The 21,154-nt window shown below is 40.6% G+C and overlaps 1 protein-coding gene across 1 annotated transcript; it reads left to right on the top strand.

The window, feature by feature from the left end:
• The first annotated feature begins 2,099 nt into the window (after nt 1-2,099).
• fdx1b (ferredoxin 1b) lies at nt 2,100-8,934 on the top strand. The gene is made up of 4 exons (XM_016288365.1): nt 2,100-2,246; nt 4,999-5,126; nt 7,658-7,787; nt 8,523-8,934. Exons 1-4 carry the CDS (start codon nt 2,113-2,115, stop codon nt 8,635-8,637), a joined length of 507 nt encoding a protein of 168 aa, XP_016143851.1. The 5' UTR covers nt 2,100-2,112; the 3' UTR covers nt 8,638-8,934.
• Nucleotides 8,935-21,154: the final 12,220 nt, after the last annotated feature.

Raw genomic sequence — 21,154 nt, 5'->3', positions numbered from 1 at the left:
GTGCCTGCATCCATTGTTATATGTGCTTAACAGCAAGCATAGATAGGTTTTATTTTATTTATGTATTTATTTTTTTGTCAGTTTTAGGTGAACATCCTCCACTTACCTCAAAAATATAAAAGATGTAATGGGCAAGTATTCTGTGAAGCGGCTTCCTGCAAGGCAATTATACTAAACCCAAAATTGCAGTATTTAAAAGAAGTGGTCTCATATAAATAGTTTCAGTCAAGGGGAATCTTATCGGCTGACAGCTTTCTTTGCTTCTCGGTAAGAAACTGAAGATCCATTCACATTCAGACTTTAGTAGGATTTCCAAGTTAGTTTAAAACCACAAAACCCAGACACTGAATGATTTCATACTGCAGGCTTTACAAGATTCCAAGGTAATTATTTTTTCCTTAACTTCACAAATGCTTTGCACAAATACCACACTGTTATGAAAGTACGCAACAATAAGTAATGCATGCTGATATTGACAGTTTATTTGTGTTAGCATTGCTAATGACTCATATTGGAGGGCTCTTAAATGGCATCAATGAGAGTTCAGTGGTCGCTAGTGAAGGTTTTGGGATGCTGTTTGGGTGCCAATTAACCACTTAACATTGAAATAATATCATTTTCCTGCAGATCTAAAGTGGTTCGAACTTAGTGCCCATAAGGCAAGGTGGCAGATTTCAAACTTGCGTTCTTCCAGGGGTTTTGGGGTGGCCGTTGAGATATATTATATCAGCATTGCCCATTCAAAAACCTGTACAGGTCAACCACTACTAATTTAAGATTCAAACCAAAAAAACAAACCTGGCCTTAACCCAAAGCTATGTATAGAATCCGAACCATAAGGCCACACCTTGATCCAAATCTCAAATCTCTATTCTTAAGGCTCCAGTACACTTAAAGAGAAATAGAAGAACAAACGGGTGTGATGTCATTTCAAACTAATTCTGGCCAAAGGAAGATTTGGAGTTTCTTCTAATGCTGCACAAATGCATTTAATACATTCAAACTGCTACTGGTCCATGATGATTTCCTATTTTCTTTGATGTGGGAATTCTCTCTGATTCATTTCTTTACATAGTCTGTCAAGGTCAAATATGAAGAGCGAAAAAAAAATCTTTCTGAGATTGTATCGGGGAGAGAGGGCCTTTAGTTTGACTTTGATCTGACTCCCGTGATCCGTCATTTGATCTGATCAGAATCTCATGATCTGATTTGATCCCAAAATCAACATCTGAGTGCACCCAGTATTACAGGTTACTATCAGATGACAAACTCCTGTCAAGAACTGAATTTTAAACTATACTATAAAGATAAAGAAATGTGTATTGTCTTGTGCTGGTTTCTTTTCTGCAAGTTATACATGATCTTTAAAGGGATAGTTCACCCAAAAATAAAAATGAGTAATTCATGAATTACTCACCCTCATGTCGTTCCATAACCCGTTTATCTTCAGAAAATAAATCAGAAGACATTTTTGATGAAATAGACAGCAACGCAACTACTACGTTCAAGGCCCAGAAAGGCAGTAAAGACATCGCTAAAATAGTCCATGTGACATCAGTGGTTCAACCTTAATTTTAAGAAGCTACGAGAAGACTTTTTGTGTGCAAAGAAAACAAAAATAATGACTTTATTCAATGATTTCTTCTCTTTCGGGTCATTCTCCCCTGTGCATTCATGACGGTACCATGACGCATACATGTGCATTCCTCTGCTTGTAAACAAAGTGCTGCGCATGCGTCGTGATGCTCTCGTGAATGGTGGCGGAGACTGACCCGGAAGAGAAGAATTGTTTAATAAAGTCGTTATTTTTGTTTTCTTTGCGCACAAAAAGTATTCATCAAAACATATATTTATTTGTGTTCTGAAGATGAATGAAGGTCTTACGGGTTTGGAACGACATGAGGGTGAGTAATTAATGACTGAATTTGGGTGAACTATCCCTTTAAGACCAAGGCTTCACTCTCTCTCCTTTTCTCTGTGTGTTTAACCTTGTCTACCTCAGGGTTGGCCTTACCATGGAGCTTGCAGCTTTGCCCTTGAAACAAAGAACACCCCAAAATTTGATGCAGAGCCTCCTCATTCATAGCCCACATGCTTGCACAGCAGGACAGCATGGCCTTTCGTAAGTGTGTACAGGTCTTGCTCCGTTCCAGCTTGGCTCCGTTGTGCCACCCAGGATCCACGAGAGCCCATCCAAGATTTCTTCACACAGTTCCCAGACTCTGCAGTCAATCCCAGCCAAATGGGTAAGGATCAAATGCACTTTTCTTCTTGTTTCACAAAATGCTTTGTTTCTGTACATGGAATATGTGACTTCTAGATATCTTAAAACAAGTCACACCATCCAAGTAATATATCGTCACCACATTAAAAGCCATCTTCATGAGCAGTGTAGCCAATGAGGTTTGACTATTTTTATTTGCTCATTTAATTTAAATGTACAAATAAAAATAACATATATTGTAATGCCCAGCTGTGGAAGTCACACCTTTTTAAAGAGGGGTTAGAATAACATAATATGCGCATGTCGCTAGTCTAACTGCACACAGACTCAGGTCTATTAACCTTAAGGTACAGATTACTGAATATAAAGAGTATTTTTAACAAGAAATAATCTATGATTCTACAGTATGTGGAGAATAAATTACAGTTGACAGTTTATGGGGATGTCGTGGCCTAATGGTTAGAGAGTCGGACTCGTAACCCAAAGGTTGAGGGTTCGGGTCTCGTTTTTGTAGGTGGGGGGAGTGAATGTACAGCGCTCTCTTCCACCTTCAATACCATGGCTGAGGTGCCCTTGAGCAAGGCACCGAACCCCCAACTGCTCCCCGGGCGCCGCAGCATAAATGGCTGCCCACTGCTCCGGGTGTGTGTTCACTGCTGTGTGTGTGCACTTAGGATGGGATAAATGCAGCGCACTAATTCCTAGTATGGATAACCATACTTGGCCAAATGTCACGTCACTAGTTATATTTTGCTTGAGTGAAAATTCTAACACATTATACTTCATATCACACTCTGATAATACCCTTCTTGTTTGATTCAGCCATTCTCTGATGAAAGATAGATATTTCTCTAGTAACTAGTAGGTTTGTGTGCGTGTGTAGAAGTGCAAGTAGTAGTGTAAACTTGACCTGAGATGTGACATAGTTTCTCATGAAGAAATGTTTTTGTCCATACAAAAAAAAAAAAACATCATCTTTTGTGTTCAACATAATAATACAATTAATTTTGGTTTGGAATGGCATGAGGGTGAGAAAATGATTTTTTGTATGTACTGCATTTCCTAAAACCTGAAAATAACACGTGTAAGGAATTTTAAATCAGCTCATTATAGCATTGGCTTTGGGAATGTTTTGCCCACAGCATCTCTTTGAAAGATCACTAGAACTCTGAATGCACTCATTATTTTATACATCACATGACCTTAGACCTTTGTATTCTTAGCTTTAATGCATTCAATATACAGAAGAAACATTTGCTCTCTTCAGCATTGTGTGGTGAACAGCAAATCTACTTTAGTAATTAGCTTTTATTAGACTCTAAAATAAGGTGAAATAGCCCACTCTTATCAACCCACCGGGGTTCCACAGGAATCAGAGGTGCTTTTCTTCTCCACCCACCCACATCAGATTGTTTGGAACAGCCTGTAATCAGATGGTGTTTCTATCCATGCTGCGCAGATAATACAAACTCATTCCCCCCATCTGCCTTTGCATCTGTAATCTGAGAAAAGATCTGTGCATTCTTTGACATATCAGACTGGATGGCTACCGATTGCTTTTGACTCAAGCTCAACAAGACTGTCTTCTCACTCCTGGCCAAAACCCCCCTCCACCAAATTTCTTTTGATCATGCAAAAATATAATGAGTACTTTCTCGAAAAACTACTCCACCAGCTCATCATTAAAGTCCTGGTCCTCTTACACGACCGGGCTCTCAGAATCCTGGAAAATCTTTTCTACTCATTCCTTTTCCTGATAGGCCGCCAGTATTTATTAGAATTCAGTGTCAAAGGCTTGGTCTCGATCATCAAGTGCTACATATCAGGCTGGCCATTATTATCAGCCGTTTCTGGTCACCTATCTATTCTGTATTTCCACCTGAAGGATTGTGCTCATCCAGGTCTAGAAAACCCATCAACCCTGCACATTGGTGAAACAAAGCTACAATTACTGACACGTGATTGGACTCTCCAACTATACTTAGACAAAGCCTTGTGTCACCCATCCTTCAGACTCAACCAAACTAGATCTAAGTGTCTTTTGCTCATACACTCTTAAAAATAAAGGTGCTTAAAAGTTTCTTCACAGCGATGCCATAGAAGAACCATTTTTGGTTCCACAAAGAAGCATTCAGTCAAAGGTTCTTTAAAGAACCATCTCTTTCTTACCTTTTTATAATCTGAAGAACCTTCTTTCGCCACAAAGAACCTTTTGTGAAACAGAAAGGTTCTTCAGATGTTAAAGGTTCTTTATGGAACCATTTAGACAAAAAGGTTCTTCTATGGCATCGTGAAGCACCTTTATTTTTAAGAGTGTACAGCAGTAAAATACGTTTGTCAGTCCAATTTCTGTGCTCTTCAGTAGGGTCATAAATATTGTCCGTTGAGTGTGTCATTGTCTGTAATTTACAGGCAATTCATTAATGCCCAACTGAGCAATCATCAAGGGCACATGAACGATTAAGAGATTGCAAACACATTGAATGATTAAAACTAATCAACATCCTTGTGTAAACAAGAGTTAAATTAGTGCAGAACACTGCAGATTCTACCCCTTTAAAATGCATACTAAAAAGCTAATAAAATAACCATTGTTCCTGCTCAGAAACTGAATTTCACTTTAACACTATTTGACTCATCAAGTCAATCCATTGTTTACAATTCTATTTTTACTTGTTTTTTTTGTGTCTTTTTATCCGTCAGTAATAATGCCTCTACCAAGAACATCAGTGCAATGAAATGAGTTCAGTGTGTTTATCTGTGTGTGTTCTCAGTTCCTCGGGCTCTAAAGTGCTGGTGCACTTTGTAAATCAGTCGGGGGTAAAGAGCAGTGTGTTTGTCACAGAGGGAGAGACTCTTCTAGACGTTGTCATCAAGAAGAATCTTGACATCAGTGGCTTTGGTAATGAGACCATTTTTTTGTGTTATTTTGGCTTCATGCAATCAATCTAAGTCTCATCTGTTTTAAATGTGTGTGTGTGTGTGTGTCATGGCTCAGTAATGATGTTCCTGCAACTTGTTTTCCATTTAACTTATTCTAAACCATTTTGTTATGGCTTACATGTGACAAAATCATTTTTACTTCAGCATGAAATTTTGCATGAATAAATAGCATGAAAAAAAGCATGAAAAAATAGAAATGCTCATCTTTTCTTCTCTGATGTGATGTAGCCTATATTTCACTGAAACTGCTTCTTAAACCAGAATAAAAAATCTGGGGTGGGACTTGATAATGTGCAGTATATTGAGAATTGATTGGATCTAAAGATCTGTGCTGGATCAATTTTATGTTCTGATCCTCCTTCTAAAAACAAGTTATATTTCTTGTTATTATTGTTATACTTAACTTACATAAAAAATTATATAGATAGATAGATAGATATATATACTGCAGATATAGATATAGTAGATATGTTACATTTATATTAACTTATAAATAGTTCTGTAAGATTATATCTTGCTCTGGTGTCATAATCTTTTTTTTTCCAGCTCCCACACACATATGACTTCTTTGTAGCATTTGTCGAAGCTGTCAAAAGGAAGGTGCTCTCTCTTGCTGACACATACAACTGAAAAAACATTGAGAATACCCAACTGCGCCTATAAACTGTTTATTTTTGCTGTGATATTCTTACCTTATACCGTAAAACATGAAATCAATTTGCGTCATTTTTTAATATTTTTTTTGCATTTTACATACAGGTGCATCTCAATAAATTAGAATGTCATTAATCAACTAAAAACACCTGCAAAGGTTTCCTGAGCATTCAAAATGGTATCTCAGTTTGGTTCACTAGGCTACACAATCATGGGGAAGACTGCTGATCTGACAGTTGTCCAGAAGACAATCATTGACACCCTTCACAAGGAGGGTAAGCCACAAACATTCATTGCCAAAGAAGCTGGCTGTTCACAGAGTGCTGTATCCAAGCATGTTAACAGAAAGTTGAGTGGAAGGAAAAAGTGTGGAAGAAAAAGATGCACAACCAACCGAGAGAACCGCAGCCTTATGAGGATTGTCAAGCAAAATCGATTCAAGAATTTGAGTGAACTTCACAAGGAATGGACTGAGGCTGGGGTGAAGGCATCAAGAGCCACCACACACAGACGTGTCAAGGAATTTGGCTACAGTTGTCGTATTCCTCTTGTTAAGCCACTCCTGAACCACAGACAACGTCAGCGGCGTCTTACCTGGGCTAAGGAGAAGAAGAACTGGACTGTTGCCCAGTGGTCCAAAGTCCTCTTTTCAGATGAGAGCAAGTTTTGTATTTCATTTGGAAACCAAGGTCCTAGAGTCTGGAGGATGGGTGGAGAAGCTCATAGCCCAAGTTGTTTGAAGTCCAGTGTTAAGTTTCCACAGTCTGTGATGATTTTGGGTGCAATGTCATCTGCTGGTGTTGGTTGATTGTGTTTTTTGAAAACCAACGTCACTGCCCCGTTTACCAATAAATTTTGGAGCACTTCATGCTTCCTTCTGCTGACCAGCTTTTTGAAGATGCTGATTTCATTTTCCAGCAGGATTTGGCACCTGCCCACACTGCCAAAAGCACCAAAAGTTGGTTAAATGACCATGGTGTTGGTGTGCTTGACTGGCCAGCAAACTCACCAGACCTGAGCCCCATAGAGAATCTATGGGGTATTGTCAAGAGGAAAATGAGAAACAAGAGACCAAAAAATGCAAATGAGCTGAAGGCCACTGTCAAAGAAACCTGGGCTTCCATACCACCTCAGCAGTGCCACAAACTGATCACTTCCATGCCACGCCGAATTGAGGCAGTAATTAAAGCAAAAGGAGCCCCTACCAAGTATTGAGTACATGTACAGTAAATGAACATACTTTCCAGAAGGCCAATAATTTACTAAAAATGTTTTTTTATTGGTCTTATGAAGTATTCTAATTTGTTGAGATAGTGAATTGGTGGGTTTTTGTTAAATGTGAACCAAAATCATCACAATTAAAAGAACCAAAGACTTAAACTACTTCAGTCTGTGTGCATTGAATTTATTTAATACACGAGTTTCACAATTTGAGTTGAATTACTGAAATAAATGAACTTTTCCACGACATTCTAATTGATTGAGATGCACCTGTATATATTTTACTATCATCCCACAAATCATTATTTCTGTCAGTGCAAACATTAAAATATATGAAAGGTACTATGTACAGAAATTATGTTTACCTATTTATTTAGATGCTTTGCATTCTTGAATAAAAATAATAAAAATGTTTTTGGTATTCTTAGCAACAAAAAAAAAACAATAAAAAATGTGGTTCTGTTCTTATCCTGGTAGGTTTAGGGGTAGGGTTAGAGTAAGGGGATAAAAAATACAGTTCGTACGATATAAAAACCGTTACATGTACGTCTATGGAATGTCCCCATAAAACATCGAAACTCAATGTGTGTGTGTGTGTGTGTGTGTGTGTCTTAGGAGCATGCGAGGGCACTCTGGCCTGTTCCACCTGTCACCTGATATTTGAGGAGAGTGTGTATGACAAACTGGAGCCAATGGTGGATGAAGAGGTTGACATGCTTGATTTGGCTTACGGACTCACCAAGACGTAAGACACCTGGATCTAAAGTGTCACTGTAAAGTCAGTATAGCTTTAAGTGATTTAGAATTATTCATCCAGTGCTAATCACAGACATCCGTCTCCTGCATATTGATAGCAGTTCCCTGACTCTCGCAAATGGGAAACTCATAGACTCCTGGAAATCGAGTGAGAGAGAGGGAAACCCCGTTTCCAGGGTATTAATATGCAATTTCAGTGATCCAGTAACAAATTGTTTGCGAACATGCAGTTACCATTTCCACCTTGTATACATGCATCTTGAATGTGTCTCCGATAAGCATCACATCCTGCATCGCAATGTGCACAAATGCTATTGAATGAATCACCCCGAGTATGTTGATTATGTTTGAGCATGAAAGCAAATTAAAAGGATAAGGGACAATAGCTATGATTTTGGTGCTAACATTACTTTAATTTAAGAGTTTTATTCATGTATTATTCATGGCTGGGTGTGGGGGTAATGCTACCTCCCTGAAATTAGTTTTTGCAGGGTGGGATGTCTGTAATCACAGCATCTTAGACAATAAAGAAATGATTTCACTTAAATGGTTGGTGAATTATGACAAGAAAAAGAGTACTGTAAGATATCAACAATGCGCAAATGAAATAGAACTGAGCTGAGCACAAGTAAACTGAAGTGGATTGCTATCAGGTTAATTATCTCAATCTTTTTTTTTGTTCATTTTGCTAATGATTTTTGCTGCTGTTCTGTCATTGGCTCAGATCTCGTTTGGGGTGTCAGGTGACTGTGGAGCGCTGGATGGACGGAATGACAGTTCACGTTCCGCAAGAGATCAAAGATCAGCGAGGAAAACAAGAGGCAATGAGAAGCAAATGATACACAAGCAGTCACATGTACAATTTCCATGTTAACTTAACACTTAATATACAGTAAGATCTGTTTTTCTTTTCCAATGCTGTTTTTGTTTTGTTCTGTTTTGAAGCATGTGAATATGGTACTTTGAAATTACACAAAACAATAAAATGAATGTGACCCACTAGTATGCCTCTGTATATCACCCCAAAAAAATCTTAACACAGCCACGAATAGGGTGAATATTTCTTTCCTTAAAGGGGTCATGACATGAGAAATTCATTTTGCCTTGATCTTTTGCCGCAGCTAGGCTTTTGACCGGCACAAAAAAAGGGAACACATCACTCTGGTGCTATATTGTCTCCACTGGCTACCAGTCAAGTATAGGATTGATTTTAAGATTTTATTATTGGTTTTTAAAGCTATACACAACTTGTCCCCAAATTATATTAGTGATCACTTAGGGTCTTACACATTGGCTAGGTCACTTAGATCAGTAAATCAGTCATTGTTGACTGTTCCTCGGTCCAAAAAGGTGACTGTGCCTTTTCAGTATTAGGTCCACAATTGTGGAACGGTCTTCCCCTGTATATTCGGCAGGCTCCGTCTATAGAGGTTTGTAGGTCCCAGTTGAAGACACATTTTTCAGTCTGGCCTTTGAAGTAGGGAAAGTTTGATTTGGGAACCTTTTATAAATGTTTGTTATTCTTGTGTGTAAGTTATGTGTGTGTGTTTTATTTTTATTCTTAAAGGGGTCATATGATGCGATTTAAATTTTTCCTTTCTCTTTGGAGTGCCCACTGGATGCAACAAATGCCTCGTTTATAATGGGTTTTAAGGTTTTTTAATCATTTAATCAATTTGCATAAACACTGCCTCCAGAACAAGACATCGATGAATAGCCCCGCCCACTGGCATTCAGTCACTTAAAGGGTTAGTTCTCCCAAAAATGTAACTTAGTCCATAAATTACTCACCCTCAAGTCATCTTAGGTGTATATGACTTTCTTCTTTCAGACGAATCCAGTCAGAGTTATATTAAAAATGGTCTTTGATTTTTCAAGCTGTTTAATGCCACTCAGCGGGTGTTGCATGCATCAGTCCAAAAGCAGTTACATAAAATGCGCCCATCCATAAAAAAAAGTGTCTCACACGGTTCTGGGGGGTGAACAAAGGCCTTCTGCAGCGAATCGATGTGTTTTTGTAAGAAAAATATCCATATTAAAAACGTAATAATCACTTTAATGTAGCTTGCACTCACTGTTGTAAAGGGAAGCAGTTCCGGGTGGATGACGTATGAGGTCAGCGCTGCGCATGCGCCGGTGAGTCTTGTGAAAACCAACGTTACCATGCCCTCGAACAAAGGGTCGTAAAACCCTCCAGCAATTGCAACCTCCCGCTTGGAATTTCTTCCTTTCTCATTGGACATGCCCACCTTGAGAGGCGTGACTCTTCTCCGACCTTAAAGGCCCACACCAGGGACCCTCCCAGAGTCGGTGGTTTGTTTTAATTCTGAGAGGATGTGAGAAAAACGCACCCGGAAACCCTAAGCTCGTGCCAGGCTTCGGCCTCGACCTTTCCATTTCACCAAGATTCTCTGACTCTGACTGGTTCTTTCTCATCAATCAACTTCAGCAGAATCTTGGGCCTTAAGATTGCATCAGGAATCTCTTTCAGACAGACGAGACTTGCAAGTATCAAACTTAGTCTTATTAATTGATACGTATTAATTAATATTTAAGTATCAGTTGCACCTTTTTACCAAGGTGTGTTTGAACTAAGAATCTGACGTTTCCCTCAGGTGTAGATCTGCTGAATATGCAAATGGTTCCATAAATTTCATTCCTTATGTCTCTTCTCTGTACTGAGTTAAGCTTTAACCCTTTCCTATACCAACTGTTTTATGTGTTTATGTAGGATGTTAGACCAGTTTATGTGTTTATGTAGTATGTTAGACTAGTTTAAGTGTTTATGTAGTTAATAAAACCTTACTTGTATCACACTTGGCGTGGTTCATTGTTTGGTCATAACTGGAGTCACTTAATCATGCAGATTTATGCTACAAGCTTTTGTAGAATTGTACAGTAAGGAAGTTATTTCCCTTAACCAGGAAATTATTGTTCTTAGAATTGACAAGACAGTTGACCCTGAGAGGTCAGCTAAATATCTACAGCGGATCTAAAATGTTCATAATTAATTATAACTAGTTCTGATTAATTATTCATATTTCCCATGAGCTGATTCATTACACTGTTTCCTATGCAATGATGTTATCCAATCATAACAGTGGCCGATTCCTGACAAGCCTTAAAGGACACGCCCCTTAAAACAGGTCATTTTAGACAGAGGGTCAGAATGAGGGTTGAAAATAATCATTTTTACTAGGGCTGGGTTTTGACAAAAATTTCAAGATTCGATTTGATTCTCATTCACAAGCTTGCGATTCGATTCGATTCCCAGTTCGATTCGATTCAATTCAATATCGATTATTTCGGATATATATCTGGTACACATGCAACATTTTCTCAACGAAAAAAAAATTGCTTAAAGGACACCTATTATGTCCCTTTTTACAAGATGTAATATTGGTCTTGGGTGTCCCCAGAATGTGTCTGTGAAGTTTCAGCCCAAAATAACCAACAGATCATTTATTATAACAGCTGGAATATGTCATTTTTGGGGTGTGTCTAAAAAAAGAGCTGATTTGGAGTGTATCGCTTTAAATGTGAATGAGCTGCATATTCCCGCCCCATCTCCAGAAGATGGCATCGCGTATACATCTCTCTGCATTGCATATCTACAACAATAAACAGCCGGTAGAAGCAGCATGACTGAGAGCGAGAGACCCGGTGTCATACATATGGGAAGCCAAATGCACTGAAAGTGGGACGAAACAGCTCGATGTTACAGAGCTTGCACCACGTTGACCCGTCATCGGCACGGATCAACTGACCGAGCCGTGCGACCGCGCTACCGAGTGAATCTCGCGCTACGAACGACGCAAACTAATCTCACAAGCGCGGCGCTGATCAGTTAAAAAAATACTTAATGTACGCACACAAATACGGTTAAAACGCTAAGCACTATAACGACATGACATTCACAAAAGAGTCTGGAGTGATACACGTATTTAGGTATATTTTGAGGTGCATTACCTTGAAAAATCAAAGTAACCCACAGCGTCCTCAGCAGCTCAGATGTTGGGAGAAAATGAAAACTCTTATGTTCAGTCTTACATCCAAACACAGAGAATCGGGATTGCTTTCAAGGCGTTGTTGACGTTACAGCTGCTCGAGTGCGGAGAAAATGAAGGACCGCGTACAACCACTGAAGGCGGAAACTAGGGGCGAATTCCAAACAGAAGTGAGCATGCCCTACTCCCTTCGAAGGGCAGAACCCTTGAAGTGTGTTCTTTGAAGGGTGTAGGGAATTACTGTCTCATAAAAGCGTTTGGAACTCCCTTGGCGAAGGGAATGACTGACCAAATGTTACCTTGACAATGCTGCGAGGTGTTAGTTGCATTTCGGGGGAAGGGTCCATAGACCCTCATAGTTGGCCCTTTGGTTAGGTGAGGGGGCGTTAGATATTATTTGTTAAATATAACAAATATTTGTGTGTCTGATTGGTCCAGTTTTGAGGTGTGTGTATGGACTGTCAATCAACGCATGAGTGTGGATATTCACTGTACTTCAGAATTACAGATACTACGTTTTGAAAGTATGTCCAAAATAAGAAGTTTCACATGTCATCTGAGCAAGTAACATGTCTGCCAGTTTTGTTCTGACCAACTAAAAAAAAGTTTTACAATAAATCGTGCTGCCAGTGGTGAATAAATCTAATGAACGCAAAGTGAGTTCAGATCACGTCAAACCATGCAAATTATTATGGTTATACTTTGACATAATCGGGCTAAGGCAAGGAGATCGTTTTGAACACTTGTTGGTTATGTACTTGCTCAGTGATTGATTTTGGATAATTTTAACCCAAAAAAGTTACATGGAGCAGCTGCTAGCTTGAAAGATCTTTTAAAAATGTATTACAATAATTGCACTTATAGGCACAAAGCCTTTGACACTGTGCATTAGACTTTAAATGACTCACCTCCAACTCACCTGCATGTTTGGAAGTTTAAAACCACATCCTTCTGGATCAATGTGAATGTGTGAGTCAAACTGGATACTTCAAACAGCAAGTTAATACTATTGTTAGCCTACACAGCACAAGACCATTAGATCAATACTGCTTAAAGCTTCGTGCTAGTAAGTCAAAGGTCCTACATCCAAAGAAAACCCAGGCGGTGAACTCAAGAATCACCTTATAACCTATGCTTAACCTCAGGCTGTTCTGGGGGCACTACATGTCACAGATAGTATAAGAAAACAACCAGCTTTACAACAGCTTTGCTTGAAGAAGGTTGTTTATTAATACAGTATGCGAGGACCATCATTGTATTGTTATTCTTCAAACATTCTGTTTAAAATTGTGTCCCCCCCCCCACTACCAATTTCTGCAGTTATTTAGCATACAGACTCTTTTTATACTTTGCTTTTTGCAGATTATATGTTTTTGTTTTGTAATATATATATATATATATATATATATATACAATTATGAGAATTGGCTTCCTTTCAATTCATAAATTCGAATTTGAATGGATTTAACCCCCCCCCCCCCCACTTACAAGATGGGTTTTGTGAAACATGCTTAAATTCAAATTTGTTTGCTCCCTAAATTCAAGTTCAGTTCAGAAGTTCAGTTCTGATAGGTGTAATGCACACTTGACAGAAAACAAGAGGAGTGCTGGGTGTCATGACAATGGCGACTCAAACATTTTATTATTGTAAGGCCAGATGCTAACACCTAAGCTGAACAAAAACTTGAACAGCAATCGTTTGCAGACTTGCAAGCACTGGTATTTCTTTCTGTAAATGCAAATGTACTTTTCTTATTAAAATTTCATTTCTAAAAGGGATATTTCCATTAGTAAGTATTGTTTGATGTTCTAATAAACAGCCACTGTACACAGAATTGACATATTAAATATAAACAAAACATGGTTAGATTTCATTAACAGATAACAGATAGCACACTCCCACACACATTACAACACATACTAATAATGAAACACAAATTTCACAACTCCAGTTGTCTGTAGCGAGGAACTTGTTCATGCAAACTGTCATGCTAAACCTGGTTGTCTAAATCATGTTGAGAGTGTAAGAGTACTTTATTATAACGTAATGATCTGTGATACAGATAGCACTGCATTAAAAGTACTTTTCTGGTATTTGTTTTTTTCATCTATTAATCCAATCTATCTGCTTATCCATCCAGAAAGATTGCCGCAATATTGAGCCAATAAATACAAACACAAACTAAAAGATTATATGGAAAACATCCTGTGCTTCTGATTATTTGATGTTTTCCTTAGACATTTTGCACAAGAATAAGCAGTGAAGGGTAGTAACGGATTACATGTAATCTGGATGATTACCTCTGTAATCAGATTCCAAAAATGTAGTACTTGTAATTAGGTTATATTACATTTTAAAATGCTCATAATCAGATTACAGTTACTTCTTATGGATTACATGATTACAAATTCCTTTCTAAAAAATTCTACTGTGTCATATCATTTAGCTTTGAAAATACACAATATAGAATGGCCCCATAAATGTCATGCAAATTAATTTGCGAATCATGCTTCTGAGTTTGAGGATGAAAGCACCTCTCAGTCCATGTTAATATTTATTTATAATAATTTAACAACACATTCACATGTTCACAGTTCTCTGTCACACTGACATGCAAGTAAACATAAAATCTTCAAAATGTAAAAATGTTATTTAAATTATTCATTAAAATTTTTGTTATTTAATTAAAATTTTTTAATAAACTCAGAAGCCGGCTGCACTTCTTTCATTTACCCTAGTTTGGGAAACCCTGGAGTAATGTAATGTTTAATGTGTTTCATGATGTTGATAACAGAATGGAATATACTATATTTCTATTTGCTTTTTCTAACAAGAATCCCATTCAAATCTATAAACAAGTTAGGTCAAAAGTTATCTAAAAGTAACCAAAAAGTAGTCCGAATAAATTACCTAAAATGAGTAATCTGGATTACATTACTGACTGCAATTTTCATCATGTAACAGACTAACAATCAGTAACAGACTGCAATTTGTAAGCAATCTACACAGCACTGAGCATAAGTAGCTAAACTTACACATGCGCTGCTGCACACGGTTGAACATGAGGGTGTAACAGGGTCGCTTGTATCAAACGAAGTGACCGAGAACTTTGAAGACTCGTGCCCCCTCTCTTGGGGTATTTGACAAACTGACACCCCCTTAAATCGAGTGTCAACCACAGTCTGTCAAATACTCTAAGAGAAGAGTCTAGATCAGAGAGAGACCAGTAGAAGTATGGATAGACCTAGAGAGATGAGGGGGGAAAACGATATTAAAACAAGTTTAGTTCAGGAAGATCTGTCCCTCTCACTCCTCCCTCTTCCTCCCGTTTGTCAGATGTACTCAAACAAGCTGAATAATCAATAATTGTTAATTTTTCAGACTAAAGAGAGCCTTGAGTGGAGAGCAGCACACAGTTCAAAATATCGGGTAATTATGAGATAAAATATGAAAAAAGGATTGAAAAAATCCTATGAAAGACCTCATACAAGTTCTAATTTTAGATTATTTACTGGAGCTTTCTGTTCGCCCACCATGCAACTCTGTTTCTCTTCACTTCTCTTCCTATTTTAACAATAGTTTCTTGTGTTATCTTTCTAGCCTAGCTGAGAAGATGTTCAAACCTTTTGCGTTCCTTGCTTCACCGTTGGTTGGATACACAGGGCTCTTCGGGGTGGCCCGTCCACAGGGACGTGTGCTCTTCGGGGCATGTATGTATCAGGTGCAGATGAGTGTTTGTGTGAAGCGGACAGCATGTGTGTGATCACTAATAAGCCACCAGCACAAGGAGGAAGTAAAAGGGGGAAGATAACACGCAGGCTTCAGAGCAGGAAATATCTGGAGGTTAAGAGACAACACTATATGTGTTAAAGTAGTTGTGAAATGTTAAAGAAAAAAAGCTCTGAGTTTGCAATAACAGCCACAAACTCTCCCGCCAAATTACTCCACAAACTGTAGCCCTGTGTGTTGTATTGGGTTGGCCTTCCCTGTAAAAAAAAAAATAAGAATAGTTAGATAAATAGATAGATAGATAGATAGATAGATAGATAGATAGATAGATAGATAGATAGATAGATAGATTGATAAAAAATTGATAATGTGATAATGTTCTAAGTACCTTTTCCTGTTAAGTTTACGGACATTTTACCCTAAAATGTAACACATTTTTGGTTCTCCTGTGGAGTGTGGAGAGCCTGGTCTGCCAGCTTCTAGTGGCATTAACCCTGCAGCCTTTGAAAACTGTTGGATGGATTTGGGATTCAGTGCCCGTCCACAGGGACGTGTGCTCTTCGGGGCATGTATGTATCAGGTGCAGATGAGTGTTTGTGTGAAGCGGACAGCATGTGTGTGATCACTAATAAGCCACCAGCACAAGGAGGAAGTAAAAGGGGGAAGATAACACGCAGGCTTCAGAGCAGGAAATATCTGGAGGTTAAGAGACAACACTATATGTGTTAAAGTAGTTGTGAAATGTTAAAGAAAAAAAGCTCTGAGTTTGCAATAACAGCCACAAACTCTCCCGCCAAATTACTCCACAAACTGTAGCCCTGTGTGTTGTATTGGGTTGGCCTTCCCTGTAAAAAAAAAAGATAGATAGATAGATAGATAGATAGATAGATAGATAGATAGATAGATAGATAGATTGATAAAAAATTGATAATGTTCTAGCAGAACCAGTACCTTTTCCTGTTAAGTTTACGGACATTTTACCCTAAAATGTAACACATTTTTGGTTCTCCTGTGGAGTGTGGAGAGCCTGGTCTGCCAGCTTCTAGTGGCATTAACCCTGCAGCCTTTGAAAACTGTTGGATGGATTTGGGATTCAGTTATACTTTAATGCACTTGATAACACAAACACAGACCAGCAGTTCTCTCCTTGACATAAACATACCTTTTTCCCTCCTCGGTAATAGAAATGTTGTCCTCACTAATGGAAAAATAATTTGAAACTCAAATTCATTCCAACAACCTTTTTAATCAGTACATGGGTTCACTTGCTGTATTAAAGTGCAGTGGGTAAAAAACGAAAAAGTCTTTAGCCCTCCTGCTGCTCAGCGTCACTGGCTGGAAGTGATGGGTTACAGTTTAATGAAGTGTAAATTGTAAACACTAACCCTAACCCTAACCCATCATTTTGAGAAGTGAGGAATTGATTCTTTGCCAGTCTGATAAAGAAGCTTTGACTTTCATCCTTCAGGTGCCTTTTAAACAATTTGAGAACACAGGGGAAAGTTCAAGTTTGAGGTTCGTAGTGCTGCCAGCAGCTGAGCTGTTTTTAGAGTCCAGTTGCAATGGGCAAATTTTTCAAGGACTGCTCTTGTGGTTGATTGGTGACTTTGTGCTCAGCTATCATGTGGTGAATTTCTGGTGAGGATGTTGGATGCTCTGAGGTCTGGTGTTGTGAGAGTTTTCATACTTTTTCTCTTCATGCCTCAACACTGCTGACGACTGAGCACAATTTCAACCATAGACCTTCCCATTAGGCAGATGGCCTGGTCAAGCATCAAGCTCATTGGTATCACTGGATCTTCAAGTTGGGTTGTAGTTTGACTGCCTTTGTACTTTATAAGCTGAATTTTAGATAGGTTACTAAATAATTCAAAATTATTATATTAAACCAATCTGGGCTGTGCTGAAACCATTGGCATTAATGGTCTCTGCAATCCACTAAGGCTTGTGATGCTTTTGAAGAAATGCAGCCCTGATCAATTCACACAATTAAATGATTTAGTAGCCTATAAAATAATTTTTACATGTCACCAGAAGTAATATAAATTAATAGTAAATAAATACTCTATTTTTATTGTGCAAAGACATTCACATTGTTGTTTATAGCAATGGTTTGTTTTTCATACATGCAAGGATATAGGAAACAGCTAATTTAATGGCTGATGATGAGTCTTTTTCCCCATTGAGAATGACTGAATCATTATAGAGGTGTAGGAATAGTCAAGTTAATGCAAACAGGTCACCGGCTGTGTGCTAGTTCAGTCTAATCAAGCTTGAGTGTTTGGCTGTCCTGGGCATTTACACCCGCTGTGCCTTCCTGCCACTTACTGTCATTTTAGCACACCGCAATGTGCTTTTATAAAAATGTTATTGTTCAGTGTACATGCATTGAAGAGAACAGACTTACTGTTCAAACGTGTATGTTCCCATTGCTTCGGCTGGTTAAAAACCTTAACAAACTTAAAGTTAGTGCTAAATAGCTTTTTGACTCATCAAAAGTCAAAAGAAGTGATAATGTCTGCCCCTGTGAGCCATGAGCTATCAGTATTGTGTTTAAGAACTGAAATTAACACCCACCAACTTGCCAAATGCAGCTAGCCAATTTGCCGCATTATGGTTATGTTCAATCAAGGTGACGATACACGGGGAAACTTTTTGAGCAATGTTGCAGGGCAATATTGCTGTCAGCGGGCAACCAGGTGAGACACAGAGCCCACAACCAATCTAAAGTATCCAATTCTCAATGAGAAAAATGCCCAAGAAACACTGCTCAAAAAAGTTGTCCCGTGTATCATCATCTTCACTTTGTATGCCATGGCTATGTTGGGGGTGAGAATGGGATGGCTTTTTTTGAATGGATGTAAGTGAAAGACATTCTTCAAGCAGAGTTTAGTCCAATGACCTTTGTGAGGAAACAGCTGATCAGCTGTTTTATGAACCAACATCCTTTCTGATAATCCTTAAGGTTTTTTTTTGTTTTTTTCAGCTCTATTTGGAATTTACAATGGAATAAATGCTGTTTTAAAATAGAAGCTAAATTGACTGTTGAGTAAAAACGTTTCGGTTACGTATGGTAACCCTTGTTCCCTGAAGGAGGGAAAGGAGACGTCACGTAATGACCGACGAATTGGGATATCGCTTCGATAGACCAATCTACTTCGAGTGTAAACTAACCGAGCCAATCCACTGCCGAGGGTGACGGAGGATCTCAACAGGGTCTGCTGTAGGACGCTCTGGAGCAGTTTTAGCAAGCCGACACTAACCGGGGCCTCTCGGCGCCACTACCCGTTTGAGGTGAGAACACAGGAGGATACCGGCTCCACATGGAGGCTATAGAATCTAGTGAACGTGTTGGGGGTCGCCCAGCCCGCAGCCCTACAAATATCTGTCAGCGAGGCGCCACGAGCCAACGCCCAGGAGGATGCAACACTTCTAGTTGAGTGAGCTCGCAGCCTGAATGGGCAGGGCACACCCTGTGCCTGATAAGCCAGGGTGATGGCATCCACAATCCAGTGGGCCATCCTCTGCTTAGAGACGGCATTCCCCTTCTGCCGGCCTCCGTAACAGACAAAGAGCTGGTCTGAGGTCCTGAAGCTTTGTGTCCGGTCTACGTAGCACCTTAATACTCGGACGGGACAGAGCAAAGCCAGGACTGGGTCTGCCTCCTCCGGGGGCAGCGCTTGCCGGTTCACCACTTGGTCTTTGAAGGGTGTAGTGGGAACCTTGGGCACGTAGCCGGGCCGGGGCCTCAGGATTACCTGGGAGTCAGCCGGCCCAAACTCTAGGCACGAATCGTTGACTGAAAATGCGTGCAGGTCCCCTACCCTCTTGATGGAGGCCAGTGCAAGCAGGAGCAGTTTTTTCAATGAAAGAAACTTTAGCTCAACTAAATGCAAAGGCTTGAATGGGCCCTGCTGTAGTGATTTTAGCACTAGAGACAGGTCCCAAGAGGGTATAGACGGGGGCCGGGTAGGATTCAACCTCCTGGCCCATCTAAGGAACCTGATGACGAGGTCATGCTTACCTACGGACTTTCCGAGGGAGACAGCCTTCGCTCCAGCCCTTGCAGCAGAAAGGAAAGCACGACCGCAATCGGGCACCTCCGGGGGTCTTCTCAGCGAGAAGAACACCACTCGACGAACAGGTTCCACTTCAAGGCGTAAGCGTGTCTCGTAGACGGTGCTCTTGCCAAAGTGATGGTGTTCATTACCTCCTGGGGTAGGTCACCTAGAACCTCCACGTCCCGTCCAGGGACCAGACATGGAGTTTCCAAAGGTCTGGACGCGGGTGCCAAACGGTGCCCTGTCTCCGAGTCAGTAGATCCTTCCTCAGAGGAATCGGCTGCATACTTGCGTAGGCCCCGCGGCCAGCTGTGTGCTAGTGCGTCTGTGCTGAATGTTCCCTCGGTCAGGGAGTAAAACACCTGGCAGTGAGAGGTTTTTGGAGAAGCAAACAGGTCTACCTGAGCGGCTCCGAAACGTCTCCAAATCAGCTGGACCGTCTGGGGATGGAGTCGCCATTCTCCCCAGTAGGTCCTTCCTCAGAGGAATCGGCCAAGGAGGGGCTGTCGCGAGGAGCACTAGCTCGGGAACCAGGTCCGAGTGGGCCAATATGGCGCCACTAGCATGACTTGCCCCTCGTCCTCCTGGATTTTGCACAGTGTCTGTGCGAGAAGGCTCACTGGGGGAATTCGTAAGCACCCTTTGAGACGGTTCAAGGCCAGGCGCGCTGCTCACAACTCTAGGCAATTGATGTGCCAATGCAGTTGCGGGCCCGTCCAAACCCCTGAGACTGCATGCCCGTTATACGTGGCACCCCACCCGGTGGTGCAGGCATCCGTGTAGACCACAGGAGATCTACTCTAGGGGCACCCCTGCCCGGAGGAACACAAGATCTGACCACGGGGTGAAGGTTTGGCGACAGGCCGTTGTAACTTGGACCCGGTGAGTGCCGCGCTTCCACGCCCACCTTGGGACTCGGCCATAAAGCCAGTGCTGGAGCGGTCTCATGTGTAACAGGCCGAGCGGTGTAAGTGCCAGAAAAAGTATCAGTGGGACCACTGTCCTGCCCTTGAACGTATTCAACTGCAGGACCTTGTACCGATATGCCCGTCCTTCGAACGCAAACCGCAGAAATGGTCTGTGGCATGGAAGGATCGACACATGAAAGTACGCGTCCTTCAGGTCGATCACTGCAAACCAATCTCGGGGATGGACACACTTGAACGGTAGCCGATGAAGGGCCCGGTTCAAAACTCGCAGGTCCAAGATTGGCCGTAACCCACCGCCTTTCTTGGGTTCAATGAAGTAAGGGCTGTAAAACCCCGACCTCATATCGGCTGGAGGGACTGGCTCTATCGCATCCTTCGCCAGTAGGACTGCGATCTCTTCCCGTAGAACAGGGGCATCGGCCGCCTTCACTGTAGTGAAGCGGATACCGCTGAACTTGGGCGGGCACCGGGCGAACTGAATCGCATAGACGAGACTGATGGTTCGCAGAAGCCAGCGAGACAGGCTGGGTAGTGCTGACCAAGCGCCCAGAAACCGTACAAGCGGGACCAGTGGGACCACAGCCGTACCCGCAGGGAACACAGGGACCCAGCTCGGGCAGCTTGTGAGC

Source organism: Sinocyclocheilus grahami, unplaced genomic scaffold (assembly GCF_001515645.1).
Source record: "Sinocyclocheilus grahami isolate Dianchi unplaced genomic scaffold, SAMN03320097.WGS_v1.1 scaffold230.1, whole genome shotgun sequence".
NCBI lineage: Eukaryota > Metazoa > Chordata > Actinopteri > Cypriniformes > Cyprinidae > Sinocyclocheilus > Sinocyclocheilus grahami.
This window is presented reverse-complemented; position numbering and strand designations above follow the sequence as displayed.

What these genes read in the sequence shown, in the direction of transcription:
- fdx1b (XM_016288365.1), top strand. Translation starts at nt 2,113, where the DNA reads ATGGCCTTTCGTAAGTGTGTACAGGTCTTGCTCCGTTCCAGCTTGGCT. An exon ending in AGTCAATCCCAGCCAAATGG is followed by an intron (nt 2,247 to 4,998) that starts GTAAGGATCAAA and finishes GTGTGTTCTCAG; the next exon opens with TTCCTCGGGCTCTAAAGTGC. An exon ending in GCTTACGGACTCACCAAGAC is followed by an intron (nt 7,788 to 8,522) that starts GTAAGACACCTG and finishes TCATTGGCTCAG; the next exon opens with ATCTCGTTTGGGGTGTCAGG.